Source organism: Tenrec ecaudatus, chromosome 18 (genome assembly GCF_050624435.1).
Source record: "Tenrec ecaudatus isolate mTenEca1 chromosome 18, mTenEca1.hap1, whole genome shotgun sequence".
Classification (NCBI taxonomy): Eukaryota; Metazoa; Chordata; class Mammalia; order Afrosoricida; family Tenrecidae; genus Tenrec; species Tenrec ecaudatus.
This window is the reverse complement of record NC_134547.1, coordinates 13058742-13079114: the sequence shown is the minus strand read 5'-3', so window position 1 is coordinate 13079114 and position 20373 is coordinate 13058742. Positions and strand designations below refer to the sequence as shown.

The 20373-nt window shown below is 56.7% G+C and overlaps 2 protein-coding genes across 4 annotated transcripts in view; one reads left to right on the top strand and one right to left on the bottom strand.

Moving 5' to 3' along the window:
* The first annotated feature begins 4119 nt into the window (after positions 1–4119).
* Positions 4120–13947, top strand: GIPR (gastric inhibitory polypeptide receptor). Its single transcript, XM_075536611.1, has 13 exons — positions 4120–4188; positions 5100–5199; positions 5685–5792; positions 8109–8212; positions 8861–8964; positions 9137–9275; positions 9505–9664; positions 9891–9951; positions 10219–10288; positions 10430–10518; positions 10609–10747; positions 13615–13656; positions 13741–13947. Exons 1-13 carry the CDS (start codon positions 4120–4122, stop codon positions 13945–13947), a joined length of 1392 nt encoding a protein of 463 aa, XP_075392726.1.
* A 4261-nt stretch (positions 13948–18208) lies between these two features.
* Positions 18209–20373, bottom strand: part of SNRPD2 (small nuclear ribonucleoprotein D2 polypeptide) — a 34387-nt gene continuing 32222 nt past the window's right edge. For all 3 annotated transcript variants that reach the window (XM_075537931.1, XM_075537929.1, XM_075537930.1), the window contains exon 3: positions 18209–18453. In XM_075537931.1, coding sequence (XP_075394046.1) covers positions 18279–18453 — 175 coding nt within the window. In that variant the 3' untranslated portion in view covers positions 18209–18278. The remainder of the gene's footprint in view (positions 18454–20373) is intronic.

Genomic DNA, 20373 nt, shown 5'->3' with positions numbered 1-20373 from the left:
TGGGCCTGAAGAAAGGGTGATGATGTGGTGGCCATGGAGGGTGACCACAGAGAGGGGGTAACGATGGGGTGGGGTGAGGGAGGGGGGAGTCTGAAAATAGAGGAGGTGAGGGTGGGTTAGTGGGGAGCTGGGAGCAAGGCCACAACCCAGGGCCACCTTGCTCAGCTCCCGTCTCCAGGTCTTGGTCATCTCTGTCCTCAGGGTCAGCCAGGCCCCCCTGGGCCAGCCATGTCCATCTCTCCCCAAGCCCTCTTTTTTCAGGCTCTCCCTCTCTTGACATTTGGCTCTGCCCTTGGCTTGGTCTTTTTGCTGCCTTTTCTCGCCATGTCTGTCTCCGCCTGTGGTCTTTTGTGTTTCTCGCCTGTCTTTCATTGCCCTCTGTCTCCTCCACCCCCTCCCGGCCCCCCAGCTCCTTCAGCAGGGAAGTCCCTTTCTCTCTCTTGGTCTCTCTCATGGTCACCAGCTCTGTCTGTCCCTGTCTCCCTCCCTCCCTCTGGGCCGCTTGGTGCTCTGCTCGGTTTCTTGGTTTCTTTTTCTCTCTCATCACCTCTTTCCCTCTCCTCTGCTCCCCTGTCCCCCCACCCCTGCATTCCCCTCCTCCTTCCCAGGCTTCCCACCCTGACTCCCAGCTCCCCACTAACCCATCATATCACCTGCCCCCAGGTATCACCCAGGCCCTGGGTCCTCTTTCCCAGCTCCTGCCCAGCGCCAGCCCCTGCAGGGTGACCCTTCTAGATCCTCTTGGGGTCAAGGAGAGACCAGCCCCTTCCCAAGCCCAGCCGGTCCTTAAGGTGCCTAGCTAGCTCACATCCCCTTCCACTCCATTTGGGAGCCTTTCCCAGGACCGGAGGGCGCCAGGAATGTGGGCCAGAGAGCAAGGAGGACACTCAGAGGCCAGGAAGTGAGGACCACCCCCTCCCTTCCACCCTTCCTATTTGGCTACTTGCCAGTGTCTGGGGCTGGCCCTCCCACCACCCCTGATTCCCTGCCCTTTTTGGGGTCCCTTCTGTGCCTCAGTTTCTCCTCTGCAAAATGGGCAGACTCTACCCTGCCCCCTGTCCCCTCAACACACACACACACACACAGGATCCCAGGGGAACTCCTGCTCATGGGTGTTCAGAGTATGATTAATGGGCGTCAATTGGTGGTTTATATTCAAGAGAGACACAAGGGCGCAGAGAACTGGGACTCCTGGTTCCAAGCTGTCCCCTCTCACACAGACAGGAGATTCGGCCTCTCAGATGCGGGGAGAAGGGGTGTGGCTCACTGATGAGCAGGACCCTGAGTGAGACTGGGTCCCAGTGCGGCTGGGGGATAATGACAACATGGGAGGATCCCATGTGTGATAGGGGGGCGGTGAGATGATGCGGTGGCATGTCGTCTGGGACCGACTGTACATGATGGACTGGGAGGATCATGGCATGTGGCTCTCTGTAGCTGCTGAGAGCCTGTGGTGGGCTGTGACAGAGAGGGGTGCATCTGTGTGGTGTGACTGCGTGCAAGAGGGGGGTGGTGTGACAGTGTCCCTCTGAGGACTTGGGCAAGCGTGTGCCTTAGCTGGACAGGTGTGGAGGGGTGGGATTTGTTGTATGCGCCTTTCCGGTGGTGGCACTAAAGAATGAGTGACTGTGTTAATGACCCAGGGCCACCATATGGGTTTATTTCCTCCATAATCATTCCCTATGTGGGACCCTCTGAGATTCTGGCTCTTAGTCACACCTTAGGCCTGGAGCTGAACTTAATTCCCAAATGATTAAAAACAAAAATTAAAAAACCCACCTTGCTGCCCTACAGTCGATTCTGACTTACCGTGACCCTTGAAGAGAGGGTAAAACAGCCCCCATGGGTTTCCAAGACTGTAGCTCTTTATAGAAGAAGCCTTGCCTTTCTCTAGCAGAGTGGCTGGTGGTTTTGAACTGCTGACCTTGCGGTTAGCAACCCACCACCTAACTACAGCATCACCAAGGCTCCTAGACAAACCATCTCACTTCATGTAAGTCGATGCCCGCTCATAGCAAGCCAATAGGACAGGGTAGAACTGCCCCTTTGAGTCTCCTAGACTAATTCTTTATGGGGGTAGAAAGCCTCATTTTTGGCCCTCAGCACGGCTAGTGGTTTTGAACTGCCAACCTTGAGGTTAGCAGTCCACTACCTAACCCCACCAGGATCCCTAGCTAAACAACAGACAGGTCTATTAGGGGACACCAACCCTCACACCTAGACTCATCAGCCATTTGAGACCCAAAGGCAGCATTTACCCAAGACCCAAACAAAGGCAGGGAAGGATTCTGGACGGAGGAATGAAAATGGGAAACCCAGGGAGAAAGTGGGATGAAGGATGTCACCTTGTGGGAATTGCATTCAATGGCCTGAACCAAAATGTCCTGCGCTGTTGCATGGAAAACCGATCCGCTCTGCAAACATCCTGTTCTTCCAACTGACCATCAAATGTGAACAAAGAAAATTACAAACAGAGGCAACAATCATTTCCGGAGGCCCTGCTGTGTCCTTAAACTGGTGCCGGGCTCTGCTGGGGATCCAGGGGTGAGCAAGATGCCTAGGCCAAGGAGGAGGGGAGATGATGGAGGTTGTGAGGTCATTGTGTGTGTGACAACCTGTTGGTGACTGGGAGACTGTGAAGCTGTGATCTTGTGACTGTTGAGTCTAAAACGTTCAGGACCCCCTGTCCCACCCACAGAGCCCCCCCCCCCAGGTGTGGCTGAGCTAGTCCTGTAAGTGTGACTTTTGTGAGAGCCGCAGCTGTGACGGGTGTGGCTGCAAAGGACTCCGTGGCTCAGGGTTGGGCTGTGTGGGTGACTTCGTGGCTGTGGCTCTGGGGGTGGGGGGTGGGGAGTGGGGAGTGACTGCGTGGGAGGTGTGCTCTGTGGGTGGGACAGGGAGACTGTGCATTGGAAGGGGAGAGGTCTTCGGCGCGGTGACGACGTGACCGTTCTCCCGGGAGGGAGGACGTGACACTCACACGCAATGGTCCTGCCCCGCCCCCGCCCCGCTCGCTCCCACCGCGGGACTCCAGCGCTTGTCGCCTCTGGCAGCACCCAGGCAGACAGGCGGGCGGCGGCAGCAGAAGCAGGGGCCGGGATAGGTGAGTCTGGCAGAGCTGGGGGTGCATGGGGCTCCCTCAGTCCCAGCCTGCCCTTGGTGCCCACCTCCCCGTCTCGATTCCCTGCGTCTCTCAGCCTTTGTCTCTGTTCTGCATCTCTGGATCGCAATCTCTGTCTCTGTGTCCCCACGCGTCTATCAAACCTCCGCTTAACCCATGTCTCTCTTTCCCACACTCTGTCCCTCTTCACATCCCTGTCGCCTCTCGTTCTCCCCATCTCTCTGTCTCTTGTCCCTGTCTCTCTCTTCCCCTGGGGTCTCTGGTCTCTCGCTGTGTGTCGCTGTATTTCTGGCTCCGTGGCTTTCTTTCTGGGGCTCAAAGATCTTCCCCAACAGCCCCCCCCCGTCCTTCCCCCTCACCCCCCCCCCGCCGCCGCTGTCTGCTGCCTGCGAGGGGTGGCGGGTGGGATTAAGGACTCCTGGGCATGGGGGTCCTAGAGTCTGACGCCTGTCCAGTTCCTAAGGAGTTGGAAGTTGCTGGTCGCTTTCTCCAGCCTTTCCCCCAGTCCTTTGAAAACCGCCAAGAATGGGTACTCCCATGGTGGTTTCAAGCTCCCCTCCAGCTATAGGTGACTGTTTCTAGTGCCTCCTCCCCAAGGCGGTCCCCAGCTCCCTTGGAGTCTCTGGGACTAGACTCCAGGTGACATAGGAGCTTCCGCTTGCAGGGCTCTAGGGCAACCGCCCCCTCAGCAAATACCGCCCCCCTCCTTCCCCTGCACCGCCGCTGCCCGAGTAACAAATTGGGGGCGGACCCGACAGTCACGCGCCAGAGTCTCAGACCTGTCCTCCGCACACTCCCCGCCCCCAACCTTAAAAAAAAACTCCAACAACTTAGTAGGTAGAGGTAAGGGGAGCTGTGATGGGGGCGCAGCCTCTGGGCCCAAACGTATGAGTCTGGGAGGTCTGGAGGGGGCTCTCCTGACTGCCCTGGGGCCCTCCAGGCCGACCGCCGCGCCCCCCCAGCCACGCCTTCGCCCTCCACGCCCCGCCGCCCGCGCGATGCTGACCCGCTGGTCCCGGCTGCTGCTCTGGCTCTCGCTGTGGGGGCCGCTGCCTCGGAGAGCGGAGGTGAGCAGCCCCAGGACCCCGACCCTGAGCGTTCAGTTTTCAGTCTTCCCCCACCACAAAGAGCAGATAAACCCCTGATCGCCCCAGAGCCAAGTGCTGACAACTGTTTCCAATCTTGCTAACTTCCAGACACCTCTTTCTTAATTTCCGTGAGAGTCGCCAGGTCCCCCGCCCCGTGCCAAGCCAGCCCCAGCAACTTCTTAGGTGGTTTCTAGACACACCCCCTTCAAAGACATCCCCAATCAATGATATATCATTCAATTTGTCTTAGCAGACTTTTATTTGCATTTCTTATACAACTGTTTGCAGATTCGTTTCCCATTCAACAATTACTACTGATTACAAAGCCCACAATATAGGCCTTTACTCCCACTTCCCCTCGTTCCCCCCCCCCCCCGTTGTCATCAAGTCCTCGAGTGACCCTACTGGACAGGGTAGCACTGCCCCTGTGCGTTTCACAGTCTGCAACTCTTTACGGGAGCAGAAAGCCTCAAGTTTCTCCCGCAGTGCGGCTCTTGGTTTCGAACTGCTGACTTGGCGGTTACCGGCGGAAAGAATTATCCATGGCTCTTTGAACTTGCCCAAAGCAGACAGGTTCCCATAGTCCCGCCCCCTGCTGCAATTAACAGCGAGCATTCCCGTGGTCTAGTGCAATTGATAAACCCATCTTGAGAATAAAGAATTCCGAACGAAAGCCCACGCTTTACATTGGGGTTCACTATTATACACGCATAACGCCCAGTGCCGGGCACTGCAGGTGCACCCGGAGCCTCTGCACCCCTGCCACCACGGGCTGCCCCTCCGGGCTTTTCTGGCTTGCAGGCTGCCTGGGAGAAGTCGTTCTGGGTGCAGGGAAGGGGGTGGGTGGTGGGGGGAGGGCGGGGGGGATCCTCCTTTCTCCCCATTCCTAGACAGGCTCCGAGGGCCAGACAGCGGGGGAGCTGTACCAGCGCTGGGAACGGTACCGCCGGGAGTGCCTGGAGGCCCTGGAGGCTGCAGCACCCCCAATAGGTGCGAAGAGGCTGCTGGGGGCACACGGAGGTGGGGCTGAGGCTGGTGGGGCGGGACTTAGGGCGGGTCGCTGGGTGGGGCCTGGAGCAAGGCTGGAAAGAGACCTGAGTGGTGGAGGTGGACTGAGGTATTAGCGGGGAGACCCGAATCTAGGTATTAGTGGGTAAACGGGGGTGGAGTGGGGACGATGACAACGACAGGCTTGAAATGGGAGGAGTCTTGGGCGGGTTCTGCATTAATGGGGTGGGACTTCTATCACAGGTACTTTGAAGACATTCAGCGGGAGCCTGGGAAAGGCTTGTTCCAGAGGCAGAATTGGGGCGGGGAAGACAGAATGGGGGGGGAGGTGGGCGGGACTTAGGCTGGTGGGCGGAACCTTTTGCCGCGCTGGGCCCAGACTCGCTGCAGGTGCGGGGCTAAGGTGTAGCTTAGGAGGGAAAGGCTGAGTGGGTCCACTGCTGCCTGCCCACCACGTCCATCCACAGGCCTCGCCTGTAACGGGTCCTTCGATATGTATGCTTGCTGGGACTACGCTGCGCCCAACGCCACCGCGCGCACCTCCTGCCCCTGGTACCTACCCTGGCACCAACAAGGTGAGACGCCCTCTGGGTCCCACCGTTCCCTAGACACAAAGAACCCTGATCCGTGCGCCCCCCCACACACCCCTCCATCTCTTCAACACCTCATCTCCACTCGGTGCAACTAGGTTCCTCCCCTGGCTGGGTGACCCTGACCTTGATCCTGACCTTGGGACATAAAGTCCCTTTGTGGTCTCCTTAGCTCTCTGAGGGTTAGATTCCTGTTTTCCTTTCCCCCCCCATCCCAACCATTTTATTGGCAAGTAACTTACATATCATATAATTCAATAGTTCAATCATATCATGGAGAATTGTACAATCACCCCCACATCAAGTTTAGAGCTTTGCCCCTCCCCTATGGTTAAATCACCTTTAAAGATGTTGCAGTCTCAATCCGTCCTAGCGCTCCCTCCCCCTTCCTGTCTTCATTACTCAAGAAACCCCCTTTCATGCCTTCTCTTCCACCCACCCCGCCCCCATCTTTCCATTTTTTGAGTGTCCCCCTCTGAGCATCTTGGTTTTCTAACCTCTGCCCCTTAGTAACTGCGTGGTGTTGCACCGGTGACTCATTCAACGTCCTCTTCTGTAAAATGGCAGGTACCAGCTCCAGAGGCCCGTGGTTGATCTCAGGTGCCTTTGAATCGACTCAGATCCATGGCAACCTTATACAGAACAAAACCTGCCTGATCCTGCTCCATCCTTACTATCATGTGTCCATCCATTTCGCTGAAAGCCTTTCTCTTTTCTGATGACTCTCCCCTTTATCAAGCATGCGGCCCTTTCCCAGGGACCGCGGTTTCTTCAGGTCACGCTCCGAAGCGCATGAGACCAAGTCTGGCTAGCCTTGCTTCTAAGAAGTTGCTCTGGTTGTAATTCTTTAGAGATGGATTAGTCTGTCCTTCTGGTGGTCCACAGGATTGTCAATATTTTTCGAGAGGGCGGCACCAACCCCCCTGCAGTCTTCTTTATGCTTTGGCCAACTCTCACGCGTAGAGGAGGTGATTGAAAATCCGTGCACCTTAGTCCTCAAAGTGAAGTCCTTTTTAAAAAATCGTTTCATTGGGGGCTCAAACAACTCTGATCACAATCCATCCATCCATCCATCCGTTTTGTCAAGCACATTTGTTCATTTGTTGCCATCATCATTCTCAAAACATTTGCTTTCTCCTTGAGCCTTTGGGATCAGCTCATCTCCCCCTCCCCCACCCTCATGAACACTCAATAATTTATATATTTTTTTCATGTCTTACACTGACTACTGTCTCCCTTCACTCACTTTTCTGCTGTCTGTTCCCTTGAGAGGGAGTTATATGTAGATCACTGTGATCGGTTCCCCCTTTCTCCTCCCACCTTCCCCTTCCCCTCCTGATATGGCTATTCTCATTATTGGTCCTGAGGGGTTTGTCTGTCCTGGATTCCCTGTATTTCAAGCTGTTATCTGTACCTGTGTACATCCTTTGGCAAAGCAGGATTTGTAAGGTAGAATTGGGGTCATGATAGTGGGGGGGAGCATTAAAGAACTAGAGGAAAGTTGTATGTTTTATCAGTACAGTACTGAACTCTGACTGGCTCCTCTCTTCCTGTGACCCTTCTGTAAGGGGATGTCCAATTGTCTACAAATGGACTTTGAGTGTCCACTCTGAACTCCCCCCCCCCATTCACATTGATAATGACTTTTTGTTCTGGGTCTTTGATGCCTGATACTTGATCCCATCGACACCTCATGATCGCACAGGCTGGTGTGCTTCTTCCTTGTGGGCTTTGTTGCTTTTCAGCTAGATGGCCGCTTGTTTATCTTCAAGCCTTTAAGACCCCAGACCCTATATCTTTTTATAGCCGGGCACCGTCAGCTTTCTTCACCACATTTGCTTCTGCATCCATTTTGTCTTCAGCCATCGTGTCAGGAAGGTGAGCATCACTGTATGCCGGGTTCTTACAACAAAGTGTTCTTGTATTGAGGGAGTACTCGAGTGGAGGTCCATGTCTGTCTGCTACCATAACATTTAACATATAAATATATGTACATAGATCTATTTGTTCAACACTTTAAAGAAGCCTTTGTGCAGCAGGTTGATCTCTTGACTGCTGCTTCCATGAACATTGATTGTGGATCCAGGCAAGATGAAATCCTTGACAACTTCAATCTTGTCTCTGGTTATTGTGATGTCTCTTGGTCCGGTTGTGATGACCCGGGCTTTCTTTTCTCCAAGTGGCAACTAACGCTAAAGTCTAAATGTACATGATACTGTCACTCTCTGACTTGGTCTCACAGTGTATCTTTCTGTCTGGTCCCACCTCTGTGTCTTTGATGCCCCTCTCCCACTTCCACAGTGGCCACCGGCTTTGTTCTCCGCCAGTGTGGCAGCGATGGCCAGTGGGGGCCTTGGAGGGACCACTCCCAGTGTGAGAACCCAGAGAAGAATGAAGTCGTTCAGGTACGAGGATATCGGGGGTGGGGAGGGGTTGGTTAGGATGTCTAGGAGGGAAAAAAGGGGGGCCACACTCTCATGCTAAGCCTGAAACCCCTTGTATTGGTCAGGACTCAAGGTTGCAAGTGAGAGAAACATGACTTTAACTTGTGAGTGACTTGTGTAATGACTTATATTGAAAAAAATATAAGGCTGTGGCTTCAGGCTCAGCTGGATCTAGGTGCTCAAATGATGGCTGCCAATTTCTCTATGTTGTGTCTGTTTTTCTCTCTCCTGGCTGATTATCTTTCCCGTGGAGTGGCAGTTGGGGCCCTCTTTAGCACCAGGCATAAAGCAGCAACACAATGGAAAGACCGAATTTCATTCTCCCCGGCTCCACCATTAAGTCCCAGGACTGGCTTTCATTGGTTCCATTTCGGCTGTATGTCTGCCCTGAACCAATCACGGTGGGAGGCGGGTGTTCGAGGAATGCGCTGATTGGCTAGGCATGCAAACCACAATCAAGAGCTGAGGCATGGAGTCTGACCCACTTGGGTCCAAGTCGGCAGTTCCCCAAGAGAAAAATGAACTGCTTGGAAAAGAGCTACCATTCCACACGCAGAGCTAAGACTGAACCTTGTTTTTGGCCTTCCTCAACTCCCCCCGCCCCCCCAGGACCAAAGGCTGATCTTGGAGCGGCTGCAGCTCGTGTACACTGTCGGCTACTCACTGTCCCTTGCCACGTTGCTGTTGGCCCTGCTCCTCCTGAGTGTCTTCAGGTAGGACCTCTAACTGGCCCAGGATGACGGGCAGGGGGTGGGGGCACCAGACTTGGCCACCTCCCTGCATCCCCAGGCTATTCTCTGGGAAGAGTTGGGGTGGTTTATATGTCTGAGGGCAGGCCTCCAGGGGTCCCCAGACCGCCTCTCAACACCCCCCCCACCCCCCCAGGAGACTGCGCTGCACTCGGAACTACATCCACATCAACCTGTTCACATCGTTCATGCTGCGCGCCGCAGCCATCCTCACGCGAGACCGGCTGCTGCCCCGGCCTGGCCTTATTCCCGGGGACCAGGCCCCGTGGAGCCAGGTGAGCCCGTGCACGCTGCTTCCTGAAATGGGAATAGGCCTCTCATAGGTTTGAGGAACGCTAGCGGTGGGGGAAGGAGAGACCGAAGGAAAGGGACAGTTCTCCTGCCCCTTAACCCTTGGAGATGCACGAAGCCTAGCTACCACCCACTGAGGTCTCCATGGAGGACTGCTGGTGGTCTCCCCTGGAGACCCTGACTGCCCACCCTTTCTCTGGCTGCCCCCTCTAGGCCCTAGCTGCCTGCCGCACGGCCCAGGTCGTGACCCAGTACTGCGTGGGCGCCAACTACACGTGGCTGCTGGTGGAGGGCGTCTACTTGCACAGCGTGTTGGTGCTTGTGGGAGGCTCTGAGGGGGACCACTTCCGCTGCTACCTGCTCCTTGGCTGGGGTGAGCCCCAACCTACGCCCCAGCCCGCCCCGCTCAGCTTGCCTGCCTCCGTCCCTCCTCGCCCCGCCCCTGCTGGTTGACCTCGGGGTGGGGGGGTCTCGTCCACTCCCAGCCTGAGCCTCCCCTGCGCGGTCGGGACATTGCGCGGGTTTTGGGCCTGGCGGGGGCCCCTGTGCGCGCTGACAGCTGCGGCGGGGTGGGGGGGCGGGGGGCGGGGTCTGCACAGGGGCCCCCGCGCTTTTCGTCATTCCCTGGGTGACCGTCAGGTACCTGTACGAGAACACGCAGTGAGTTGCGGGGGAGGGGCGGAGGTGGGGTGTCTGGGGCGGGGTTGGGGGCGGGGGTAGGCGGGCTCGAGGAGGGCAGGGGCGTGGCCTCCAGGGGTAGAGCGAATGGAAAGGCTGTGCTCAGGACTCTTGGAAAGGGAGGATGGGTCAAACGGGCCTGTTGTGGGCGGGGCCTTAAGGGAGGTGGGCGGGGTCTAACGGAAATATTTGCATGTCTCTGAGTCACCTGGGCAGCTCGGTCTCAGCTCGGTCTCCATCCTCTCCCAGGTGCTGGGAGCGGAACGACATCAAAGCCATCTGGTGGATCATCCGCACCCCTATCCTAGCGACGATCTTGGTAGGGCCCGCGCCCCACCTCCTCCTCCACGCAGTCCTGCGGGATTTCTAGACACCCCCTGCCCCCCTACAGTCATCTTTCCCTGTCCATCCCGCGGGAGGGGTGGCCCCTATTCAGGCGCCCTCTTCCCCCCTCCTGCAGATTAATTTCCTCATCTTCCTCCGCATCCTTGGTATCCTCCTGTCCAAGCTGAGGACGCGGCAGATGCGCTGCCCCGACTACCGCCTGAGGTGGGGGGGGGAGGACACGGGTCGGGTGGGCTGGAGGGGGTGGCGGGGATGGAGTTCGGCCACAGGGTCACCGCCGCCCTCTCTCCCCAGGCTGGCGCGCTCCACGCTGACGCTGGTGCCGCTGCTGGGCATCCACGAGGTGGTCTTTGCGCCCGTGACGGAGGAGCAGGCCCGGGGCACCCTTCGCTTCGCCAAGCTCGCCTTCGAGATCTTTCTCAGCTCCTTCCAGGTGCTTTGACCACTGGTCCGCCTGCCCAGGCGGGCCCTCTGCCCCCATGCCCCAGCTCTGCCTGCGTGGTGGCAAGTGGCCAGGCCTCTACTGGGTGGCCCCAGCAGTCCTGTTTCCTGTTCTTGCCCTCGAATTTCCCAGCGGATTCTCCTTCCGTGGTGGTGGATGAGTGGTGTTTGATAGAGAAAGGTCTTTTTCATCCGAAAATTAAGACAAGGTCCCTGTTATTGGGGTGGTTCCGGCTCCTGGTGACCCCCAAGTCTTACCGAGTAGAACGCAGCTCCTGGGGAATTTCTTGGCACTTAGGGTCACCATGAGTCGGGAGTCAACTTGATGACCGCGGGGAGATTTTTTTTTTAAAAGACCAGCAGTCTTAGTGTAAGCAAATCACCAGGCCTTTTCTTCTGCAGTGCCGCAGTATGGATTTGAACTGCCAGTCTTCTGGCTAGGAATCTAGTGCTTCGTGGTTGTGCACCACCCAGGAAGTTAGCTGGGGCCAACAATTAAGGAGGCAACATTTCTGTTTGGGGTGGTGACAACATTTTGGAGACAGTGGGTTAGATACTTGACAATGGTTAAAAGGACAAATTATACCCTACACGTTTTGTAAGGCGGTGCTCATCCCACAATTTAATGCCTTGCTCTAATTCCCATCTCCCGTCACCTTGCTGGGCCTCAGTTTCCCGGTTTATAAAGTGGAGACAATGCCAGCCTCGCTTCTTAAGACTGACTGACTGTTCATTCATTCAGCACATTTTTATTGAGCCTGGGAATCCACAAGGTCAGCAGTTCAAAACCAGCAGCCGCACCTAGGAAGAAAAACGAGGCTTCCTACTCCCATAAAGTTACAGGCTCCGAAACCCACAGGGTCAATTCCACCCTTTCCTATAAGGGTCACTGTGAGTCGGGATGGACTAGGTGGCAGCGGATTTGTTTGGCTTTGGTAGTGCATAGCAAACTTCCAAGGTGACTGGGAGGGCAGGGGTCTAAGCAAGGACCAAACGGGGAAAGGTCCTTCACTGCCCTCTAGTGTAAGAAACAGACAGTACACACTATGTGCACATAAAAAAACACCTGGACCTGCTTCCAATGTGTGCTGTGCACGCGGGGGAAGTGAATTATTCACGTGAGTGTGTGAGAAATAGGGTAACACGTAAGTAAAATGGACAGAATGTCGAATGTAGGCACATAGATGAGCTGACTGACCCAAGGCAGGAAGGATGAAGTTGCTGCTTGAGACAGGCCCACAAGAACCTCCTTGAGAGAGGCATGGGAGCCCTGGGCATGCAGTTAGGGGTGACGTGTTGGGCTGGGATCCACGTGGGTCTGAGTTCAAGACCACCAGCTGCTCTGCGGGAGAAAGGCAGAGTCTCAGAAATCCACAGGGAAGTCACTGTGCGTGGGCCTTGACTCAATGGCGGTGAGTTTGTTTTAAAAGAGAAATGGGAAAAGGGGGGTGGGGGAGTCAGGAGGTGGAATAGCAAATTGCAAAGTGTGGTGGGTCACACAATGGGCTGCTCACCACAAGGCCAGCAGTTTGAAACCACCAACAGCTCTCCAGGAGAAAGCTGAGGTTTTCTTTTCTTAATTTATGGGATATATATATATATATATATATACCGTTCCCAGACACCAAAATATCACCTAACAAATCTTATTAAATAAGATGAGGTTTTCTAGTCCCGTAAAGAGTTAGTCTCAGAAACCCAAAGGGGCAGGTCTACTCTACCCTATAGGCTGTGAGTCAGGATCAACTCAATAACAGTGAGTCTGGGTTTTTTTGAGAGGCAATTTGGTGTGACTGAGGAACTGGGAGAGGGCTGTGGGGCCTGAAGCAGGGGACTCAGTAGGAGTGGGAGGAGATGGAAGGATGGGGGCAGGCCTTGGGGAGGTCTTTGGTTTGACCCTCAGTGAGGTGGGAGCTGTGTGATAGGAGGTTGATTGTAACAAGGCTGTGTGTGTGGGGGGGGGTTAGAATACAATACAATTGGGAGTGAGGCCCTGGGTGGTGGCTCGGCTGCTAACAGAAAGGTGGGCAGTTCAAGTCCATCCAGAGATGCCTTGGGAGAGCGCTCCTGGCCACTGAAAACCTCGTGAAAAGCACACGTGGAGACACTAGAGTAGGGGAAACGTTACACACCTGGCATAAAACCTCTGGTGGCGTATGGTTACCTGCCGGTCTGCTAACCGCAAGGTCAGTAGTTCGAGAACACTATTTGTTCTACAGGAAAAAGACGAGGTTTTCTACTCCTATGAAGAGTTACAGTCTTAGAAACACACAGAGGAAGCCCTGCCCTGCCCTACAGGGTAGCTATATGACAACTTCATGACCGTGCGGGTGACACGCCTGGCTCATGTTGTTCTGCGTGTCACTGAGTTAATTCCGACACACCAGGGACCCTGTGTGACAGAACAGCTTCTTGGCTGTAATTTTACAAGATCGGGTCTCCTGGGTCCTTCTCCCATAAAGGAAAGAGTGTCTGGATGGATCCACCAGGCTCCTTAGGCGAAGAATAGCTCAATTCACCCTCACCGCCACCAGCCACCACACACTTGAGCATCTCATGTTCCAGAGGAGGAGATGGAGGCACGGAGCGGCTGAGCGGCTTGTCGAAGTCGGTTTCACACGCAGGTAGTCTACCTGGACTCTCCTGCTCCTCACTCCCACCCAGTCCAGCCCTGCAGAGGAGCCGGTTGAGGCTAGGGAGAAGATTGGAATTTTCTAGGACAGGGCAGTTGAAACCGATAGGTCGACCCCGGGCAACCAACCAGGTCAAGGTGGTGTGTTGTGTGGTAGGAATCAGAGTGCACTCTGGGTATGTGGATCTCGTGCCCACCTCCGATCTAACTCCGATCCCCTCTGACAGGGCTTCCTGGTCAGCGTCCTCTACTGCTTCATCAATAAGGAGGTAGGGAGCATCCTTCTCGTTAGCTGGAGGCAGCCTGGGGAATGACCCGCAGGGTGCCAGGTCTGAGCCTGGTCGTCCTTCCAGGTACAGTCGGAGATCCGCCGAGGGTGGCACCGCTGCCTCCTGAACCGCAGCCTCGACGTGGAGCGGCACCGCCAGCCGCAACGCACCTCTTGGACCCTGCCCAACGAACTTGGCCCTGGCGAGATCCCCTCCGGCCACGCTGCATCCTTGGGGACCCTCCCAGAGCCTGGGGACGAGGCCAGCCGGGTGTCCGAAAGTTACTGCTAGGCGGTGGGATTAGCATGTATCTATTGAGCGTCTACCGAGTGCCAGGCCTGGTGCGTGGGTAGGAGGCTGAAGAAACCTAGGCAAGTGAAACTAAAGACTAGAGCCCTTGAGGTCCTGGCCGCAACAAGGGGAGGCCCCAACACTTAGACATTGTGGAATGGGCGAGGATGGTCAGGGAGGGCTTCTTTGAGGAGGTGGCCTTTAAAACCTTACTACAAAGAGGTGAAGGAGCCGGCTTTGGGGAGGACTGTGGGGGAGAGATTCTAGGTTGGGAACAGGTGTGATAACTCAGAGGGAGGGGGGGCTTCTATCGCAGGTGTATTGAAGACAGGAGACCTATGTCTGCTAGGTAAGGGCTGGGTGGCCACCGGCTCTAGGTGCAGGTGGCCATTAGAGGGCGGTGGCGTCAAGGGCTGAGAAGTGGCTGGATTCCGTTCAATGGAGAGAGCAGCTCAGGTGGTGGGGAAAGGAGGCAGAGAGGTGGATGGTCTCCAATGGGAAGAACTGGTTAAGAAATGCCCGCAGGAACCCCAGGATGTGGATCAAAAGGGCGGGCCGGGAGCCAGCCACATCCACCCCGCCCCCCTCCCCAGGGGAAAGCTGGAGAAGTAAAATTGGGGTGGAGTTAGGGATGCGGTGATTCGGGCTGAGACCAAGCCAGAGGTCTCCCTCATAAGCCACTGCAAGTTGGTAAGTGTGGTCTTATAGCGCCATCCTGCTGGGAGACCAACACCGAGGCCCAGGGGTGGCCCCTGGGGGACCTGGAAGGCTTCCAGTCTTACTTGCAGCTGGGCCAGGTGTGAGGCCTCCCCTGTAGTCCCCAGCCCCCACTTAGATTTCCTTAGAGCCCAGGTGAACATCAGTTCCCCTGGGGTTCCGCCCCCTGCTCCCCCACCCCAGCAGCTTGAACTCAGAGCCTCTCAGGGGCTGTGACCATCTAGCTGGGCTTCCTATGTGGGTCCAAACAGGGCAGTGACCCTGGGGTAGGGCCTTTGTAAATAAAGCATGAGAAACCATGACGTGTGGTGCTGGTTGGGAGGGCCCACTGGGAGGTGGGCTGGGTGGGGTCCGTGGCCACTGGGGTGGTCGCCCCACTTCCACAGGGCGGTACTGCTGGACACCTGCTCTGCCACTGTTCTCCTGGAGAAGGGGCCCAGAACTGACAGCGCCTCCCTCCCTCAGCTGTTGGGTCGACCCAGAGAGAACTGCGCTCGCAGCTTGGTTGGAACTACTAGTGCTAGCTTTCAGGGGTGCAGCCCCCCCCCCCCCCCCCCGCAGAGCTCTGAGGACAGAGGGCAGGGCCAGGAACAGAGGAGGCTGCTGGGAGACGTTTGGTGGTGAAGAGAAAGGAACTGGCTGAAGCAGGGAAGGTGGGCTGAGCCAGAAGCCAGTCGACCCTTTTCCTGGTGTCGGAATGGACCGATTTCCATCCCCCTACCCCCACCTGTGCTGCCTCTGTTCTCATTCCCTAGCCGTTCCGATTGGGAATGTTACTTGTGATCTGATGTGCAGGCATTAATAAAAAAAAAGTACGTTCGGTGTGCGTGGAGAAAAAGTGAGAGACCCTGAGTGGCAAACAGGACACAGCAAATCCAACCGCTTCTTGCACGCAGCGTGAGCATCCCGTGGCTCTTGTCTGGAACGGGCTCCTGCTGCCAAGTGCATGGTGGCACCGTACCTGCAGGACCTGTCAAGTACCTCGAGAGTCCCGTACGAGGAGCCCCGTGGCACAGTGGTCACGTGTTGGACTGCTGCCCGCGAGATCAGCAGTTCAGACCCACCAGCAGCCGCTCCGTGAGCGAAAGGCGAGATCTTCTGTTCCTCTAGTTACCGTCTCAGAAACCTCCACCAGAGAGAGCAGTTCTACCGTCTGATTGGCGCACGATGAGTCAGAAGCAACTGGCTGGTGGCGAGTTGTGAGCGAGTCACAGGGAACGCCTGGGATGTGGCTGACGTGCGTACTGATTGTACTTTTCTGCATGAAGTGCTTCTTGTCCCAGTGCCTTGCCGAGTCCCATGACGCAGCAGCTAACCCTTCTGTGTCGCATGTCTCTCGCGTGCTGTCACTTTCCCTTTGGAAGTGATCACCACCCCCCCCCCCCCCCCCCCCCCCCGCTTAGCACAGGCAAGGGCCCGGGAGAGCAGCAGCGAGGAGCCAGGGGCCAGTGCTGATTTTAGAAGTGAAACAGCGATCAACCACGTTGAAGGTACAAAACGGTGACTGCCACCGCTGGCTGCATGGGCACATCGCGCCGGACAATGGGCGCTCCAGGACAGAGATAAAAATCTTCCATGCTGGTCAAAGCACGGGCTCTGTGGAAAGGCCCGGGGCTACATGAGGAAAGGGGTCATCTCGGATGAACAGTTAGTGATGGTGGCTGTGGGCCAATCACAAAGGCACAAAGCTTCAGAGGTTTGAAGAGGGTCAGATGGCGATGGCCCCAAATCATGGCCCTTGCCCTTGACAGATGGTAGTGCGGCTGTTTAGCAGTGACATGTGCCTGCGCCGTGCGCACGTTGTCTCCTCAGGGTCCAGCAGGAGTTGATCAAACCTCGGTTTGGCTACAAACCAGCTGTGTGATGGGGAGAACCTTCGCAGCCTCTCTGGGTCTTTCTACCTGCAGAAGATGAGCGGAGCCTGATGAGCTAGCCTGAGATGTACTTGAGCTGCTGTGAGCTGCCACCCAGTTGGCCTGGCTCAAGGTGACTGCCCAAGTCCTAGCTGTCCCAGGATGGGCTGCCAATTGCACTATGATCCGGGGGTGGGGTGTCTTTGATTGGCTGGTTTGCAAGTAGCCAGGTCCTTTTCCTGGTCAGCCTTCCTTGGGAAGTGTCACCAACACCCAATTTCACAGCATGGGCGGGAACGGCCTGGCTGGGAATGCAGCCTGGGCCTCTGCGTGGAAGGGGAGAATTTTACCACGGACACCGGCTGCCTCGGACAACTTTGCCCAGTGCCAGTCCTGCACTGCCTGCTTACACTGGGACCTCTGGCAGTTAGAGCCGCTCAGATGATTGGGGTGGGGGCAGTACATCACCTACAGTGGGCCACATCTGTCCTGGTGAAGACAAGCCCACCAGTGAGGGAGGCGGGGCTCAAAGCCAAGACTGCAGGGCTTGTGCTGGTCCCTCTATCTAGCAAGAGCCACCTCCCCATTTCACACAAAGCCGCTGAGGCTCCATTCTGCTCCCTGGGTTTGAACGCAGCTTCACTGTTCCCCAGCTGGGCACCAGTGGGCAAGCCCCTGGCTCTCCCACCCCCTGGATAATCACTGATAGCAGGCAGGTGCTTGGCGGACAGGCACGGAGTTGATGGCTACAGGTGACCCTGGGAGGCAGAGCAGAATGGTCCCCAGGGGCCTCTGGGGGACCCAAATTGCTCCTTCTTTTGGCCACAGGGTGCTTAACCACCGGCTCAGGGATTGCTTAGAAAACACCGCCTTTCTGGGTGGTGCAGCTCTGAATGCCCTCGGCTGCTGTCAGCTTATGGCCAGGAAGCAGTTGATGTTCAGGAAGTGGACAGCTTTGGAAGCCCCCCAACCCCGCAGCAGGCCTGCTGTCCTGCAGGGCCACCCCCGCATAGGGATACCAGAGGTGCCTGCCAACTGCAGTTCTGCCTGGCCCTGTGGCCCCTCACTGTGTCCTCTTGGCTGTCTAGAGAAAGCCTGCAGGACATGGCTGGGCCTGACAAGGGACCTGCCTGCACCCCAAATGGAGGACCTCGTCCCTCACCTCACCCAGCAGTCTCTAGTAACAAAGTTATCCAAAGGGTGAAGAGGGCTCTTCCCAGGCTGAGGGGTGCGCAGGGAACCTGCATCACAACTGGGGGCCCTTGGGGAAGTAGCACCCCTCCCTGGAGAAGGGACCTAGAACTGATAGGTTGGGTGGTCCCAAAGAGAACCGTGCTCACAGCTTGGCAGGTGGGTACTACTTGTGCTTGCCTTCAGGGGTGCAGTCACCCAGCCCACCCCCTGCGGAGCTGTGTGCATGGGAGGAGGGAAGGGGGGCGGGCAGGCCCAGGAACAGAGGCGGCTGCCGGGAGACGTTTGGTGGTGGTGGAGAAGGAATGCCCAGCTGAAGCGGAGAAGCCAGCAGAGAGCCAACCCTCCTCTGGCATCAGAACGGGCAGGTTATATCCACCCACCCCACCCCGACCCCCATCCTCGCAGATGGGGCTCTTGGCACGCCAGGGGAGGAGGTTCAGAGGTCCTTGCCCAGAGCCCCGGGTGCCCCCCACCCCCAGGCCCCCAACAGGCACTGGTTACAACAAACACTGGGCATTTATTCTTCGGGAGATGCGGGGCAGGGCTTCCCGGCGTGGCGGTGCGGCCCTATTTGCCAGCGATAAGTGGGTTCCGCAGCACCACGATGACGGAGTCGCCTCGCAGGAACATCTTGGAGATGTAGCGGTCTTTGTTGACGGGCTTGGACTTCTTCTTGCCCTTGCCGCTCTTGGGGACCTCGGTCCACATCTCCTTCACGTTCTCCAGCACCATGTTGCAGTGCCTGAAGGAGGGAGCGGGACACGCAGCGTGAGAGGGGTTGCCGGGGAGCGGGCCCCCGTTGGCCTGACATAGCTTCTTCTACTGGAAGGACAGTCTGTGTGTGCGTGCAGGTGGTGGTGGGGGGGGGAGAAACAGGGCCACCCCGGTTCTAACCCTGCCTCAGCAAGTGCCTAGGTGGAGGGAAGAGGCCTTGGACTTCACCCCTGTGCCTCAGTTTCCTCCCTTCTAAGCACCCAGGTGGTCTCATGGTGATGCACTGGGCTGCGAGCCAAAAGGCCTGCTGTTTGAAACTGCCAGGCACTCCTTGGGAGGAAAACAAGGATTTCTACTCCCACGAAGAGTTAACAGCTTCAGAAACACACAGGGGCAAGTCCCACCCTGTCCTACAGGGTGGCAGTGGGCTGGCATCGACCGATGACAGGAAGCTGAAGACGAAAGGTGGTGTGTGTGGGGGTGTTACACAGTCAGCAGTTTGAAAACCAGCAGGCGCGTCTCAGGTGAAAGAGGCTTTCCACTCCGGTTCTGAGTTACACACTCAGACACCCAGACAGGCCTGCTGTGTCCCGCAGGGTCACTATGAGTTGGAATCCACCAGGTGGCCCTAAGTTTTTTGTTTTTAAGCTGAAGACCACCCTGGTACCGGCTCCAAGGGGTATTGAAGAGTCTATGCCAGTCCCGGAAGTGGCACGCACGCTCACAGACCCCTTGCCTCTTCTGAGAGTTTCCTCAGGCAGCTGTCCTCCAGAGGCTCCCAGGACCTGGGGCCCTGAGATGACGCACGTCACCCCTGCTCTCTAGTCCTGTCTGGGGGTGCCTGGTGGGCACGTGAGTGAAGCTGGGGTCAGCTCACTCCACAAATCCACTCACTGCAATCAAGCCGATGCGGACCCACAAGCCGCTGTAGGACAGGGTAGACCGGCCCCGTGGGCTTCTGGGGCTCTTCACTCGAGCGGAAAGCCCTTTCTCCCGAGGAGTGGCTGGTGGCTACAAACCCAGACCACCCACATGCAGAGGTCACAGCCACAGAGAGGACACGCAGCCACCCTGTCCTTGTGAGATGGATGCGCCAACCCTCCCCACCACCCAGCAAGAGCCTTGGGGCGAACACCACGGCCAGGCACTTTCCAGGGCCTGGTGTGAATGCAGGTCCACCTGCTTCTCTGTCCTTAATAAGCTTTATGCTCATTTCCCCCAGGGAAAACTGAGGCTCGTAGTGAGGAGAGTGACACGGGGCCACTGGAACAGCTGGTGGGAAAACCTTTCCACGCACTGAGTCTCACCATATCCCACAGCGTGCGTCCATTCTCCCCCCCGTGTGTGGGGGAGAGCTGGGCTTCACGGGGTCTTACTCCCAAGGATTGTCCCCCTCCCCTGGATGAAGTAGATCACAGGCCTTTCTTCTGAGGCACCTTGGGAGACTCGACAATTCAGCTGCTGAGAATCCAGCTGGAGGCCAGCACTTCCAAGGTGGGCCCCAGCTGCCAGCATGTCTTCTTCCTACTCTGGAACAGCCCTTGTCCGGTTCAGTCACCGGTGGCATTGCGTGGGAGAAAGCGGAGGCATTCTATTCCCATAAAGAGTTAGTCTTGGAAACCAGCAGGGGGCGGCTCCACCCCTTCCTAGAGTTGCCAAGAGTCGGAACTGACTCAATGGCTAGGAGGGGTTTGTTTTGGGTGGTGGTGTGGGTTGTGTTGGGCTGCTAACTCCAAGGTCAGCGGTTGGAAACTACCGGCCACTCTGTGGGCGACAAGGCTGTCTACTCCCATAAAGAGCTACAGGGTTGGAAAGCCACAGGGCAGCTCTACCCTGTCCTATAGGGTCACTATGAGATGGCCTCGACTCGATGGAGGTCAGTTGTTTGGCGAGTGGGGCCTAAAACTGTGGCTGAGTGGGGTGGGTCCTTGTCAACAACGTACCAACT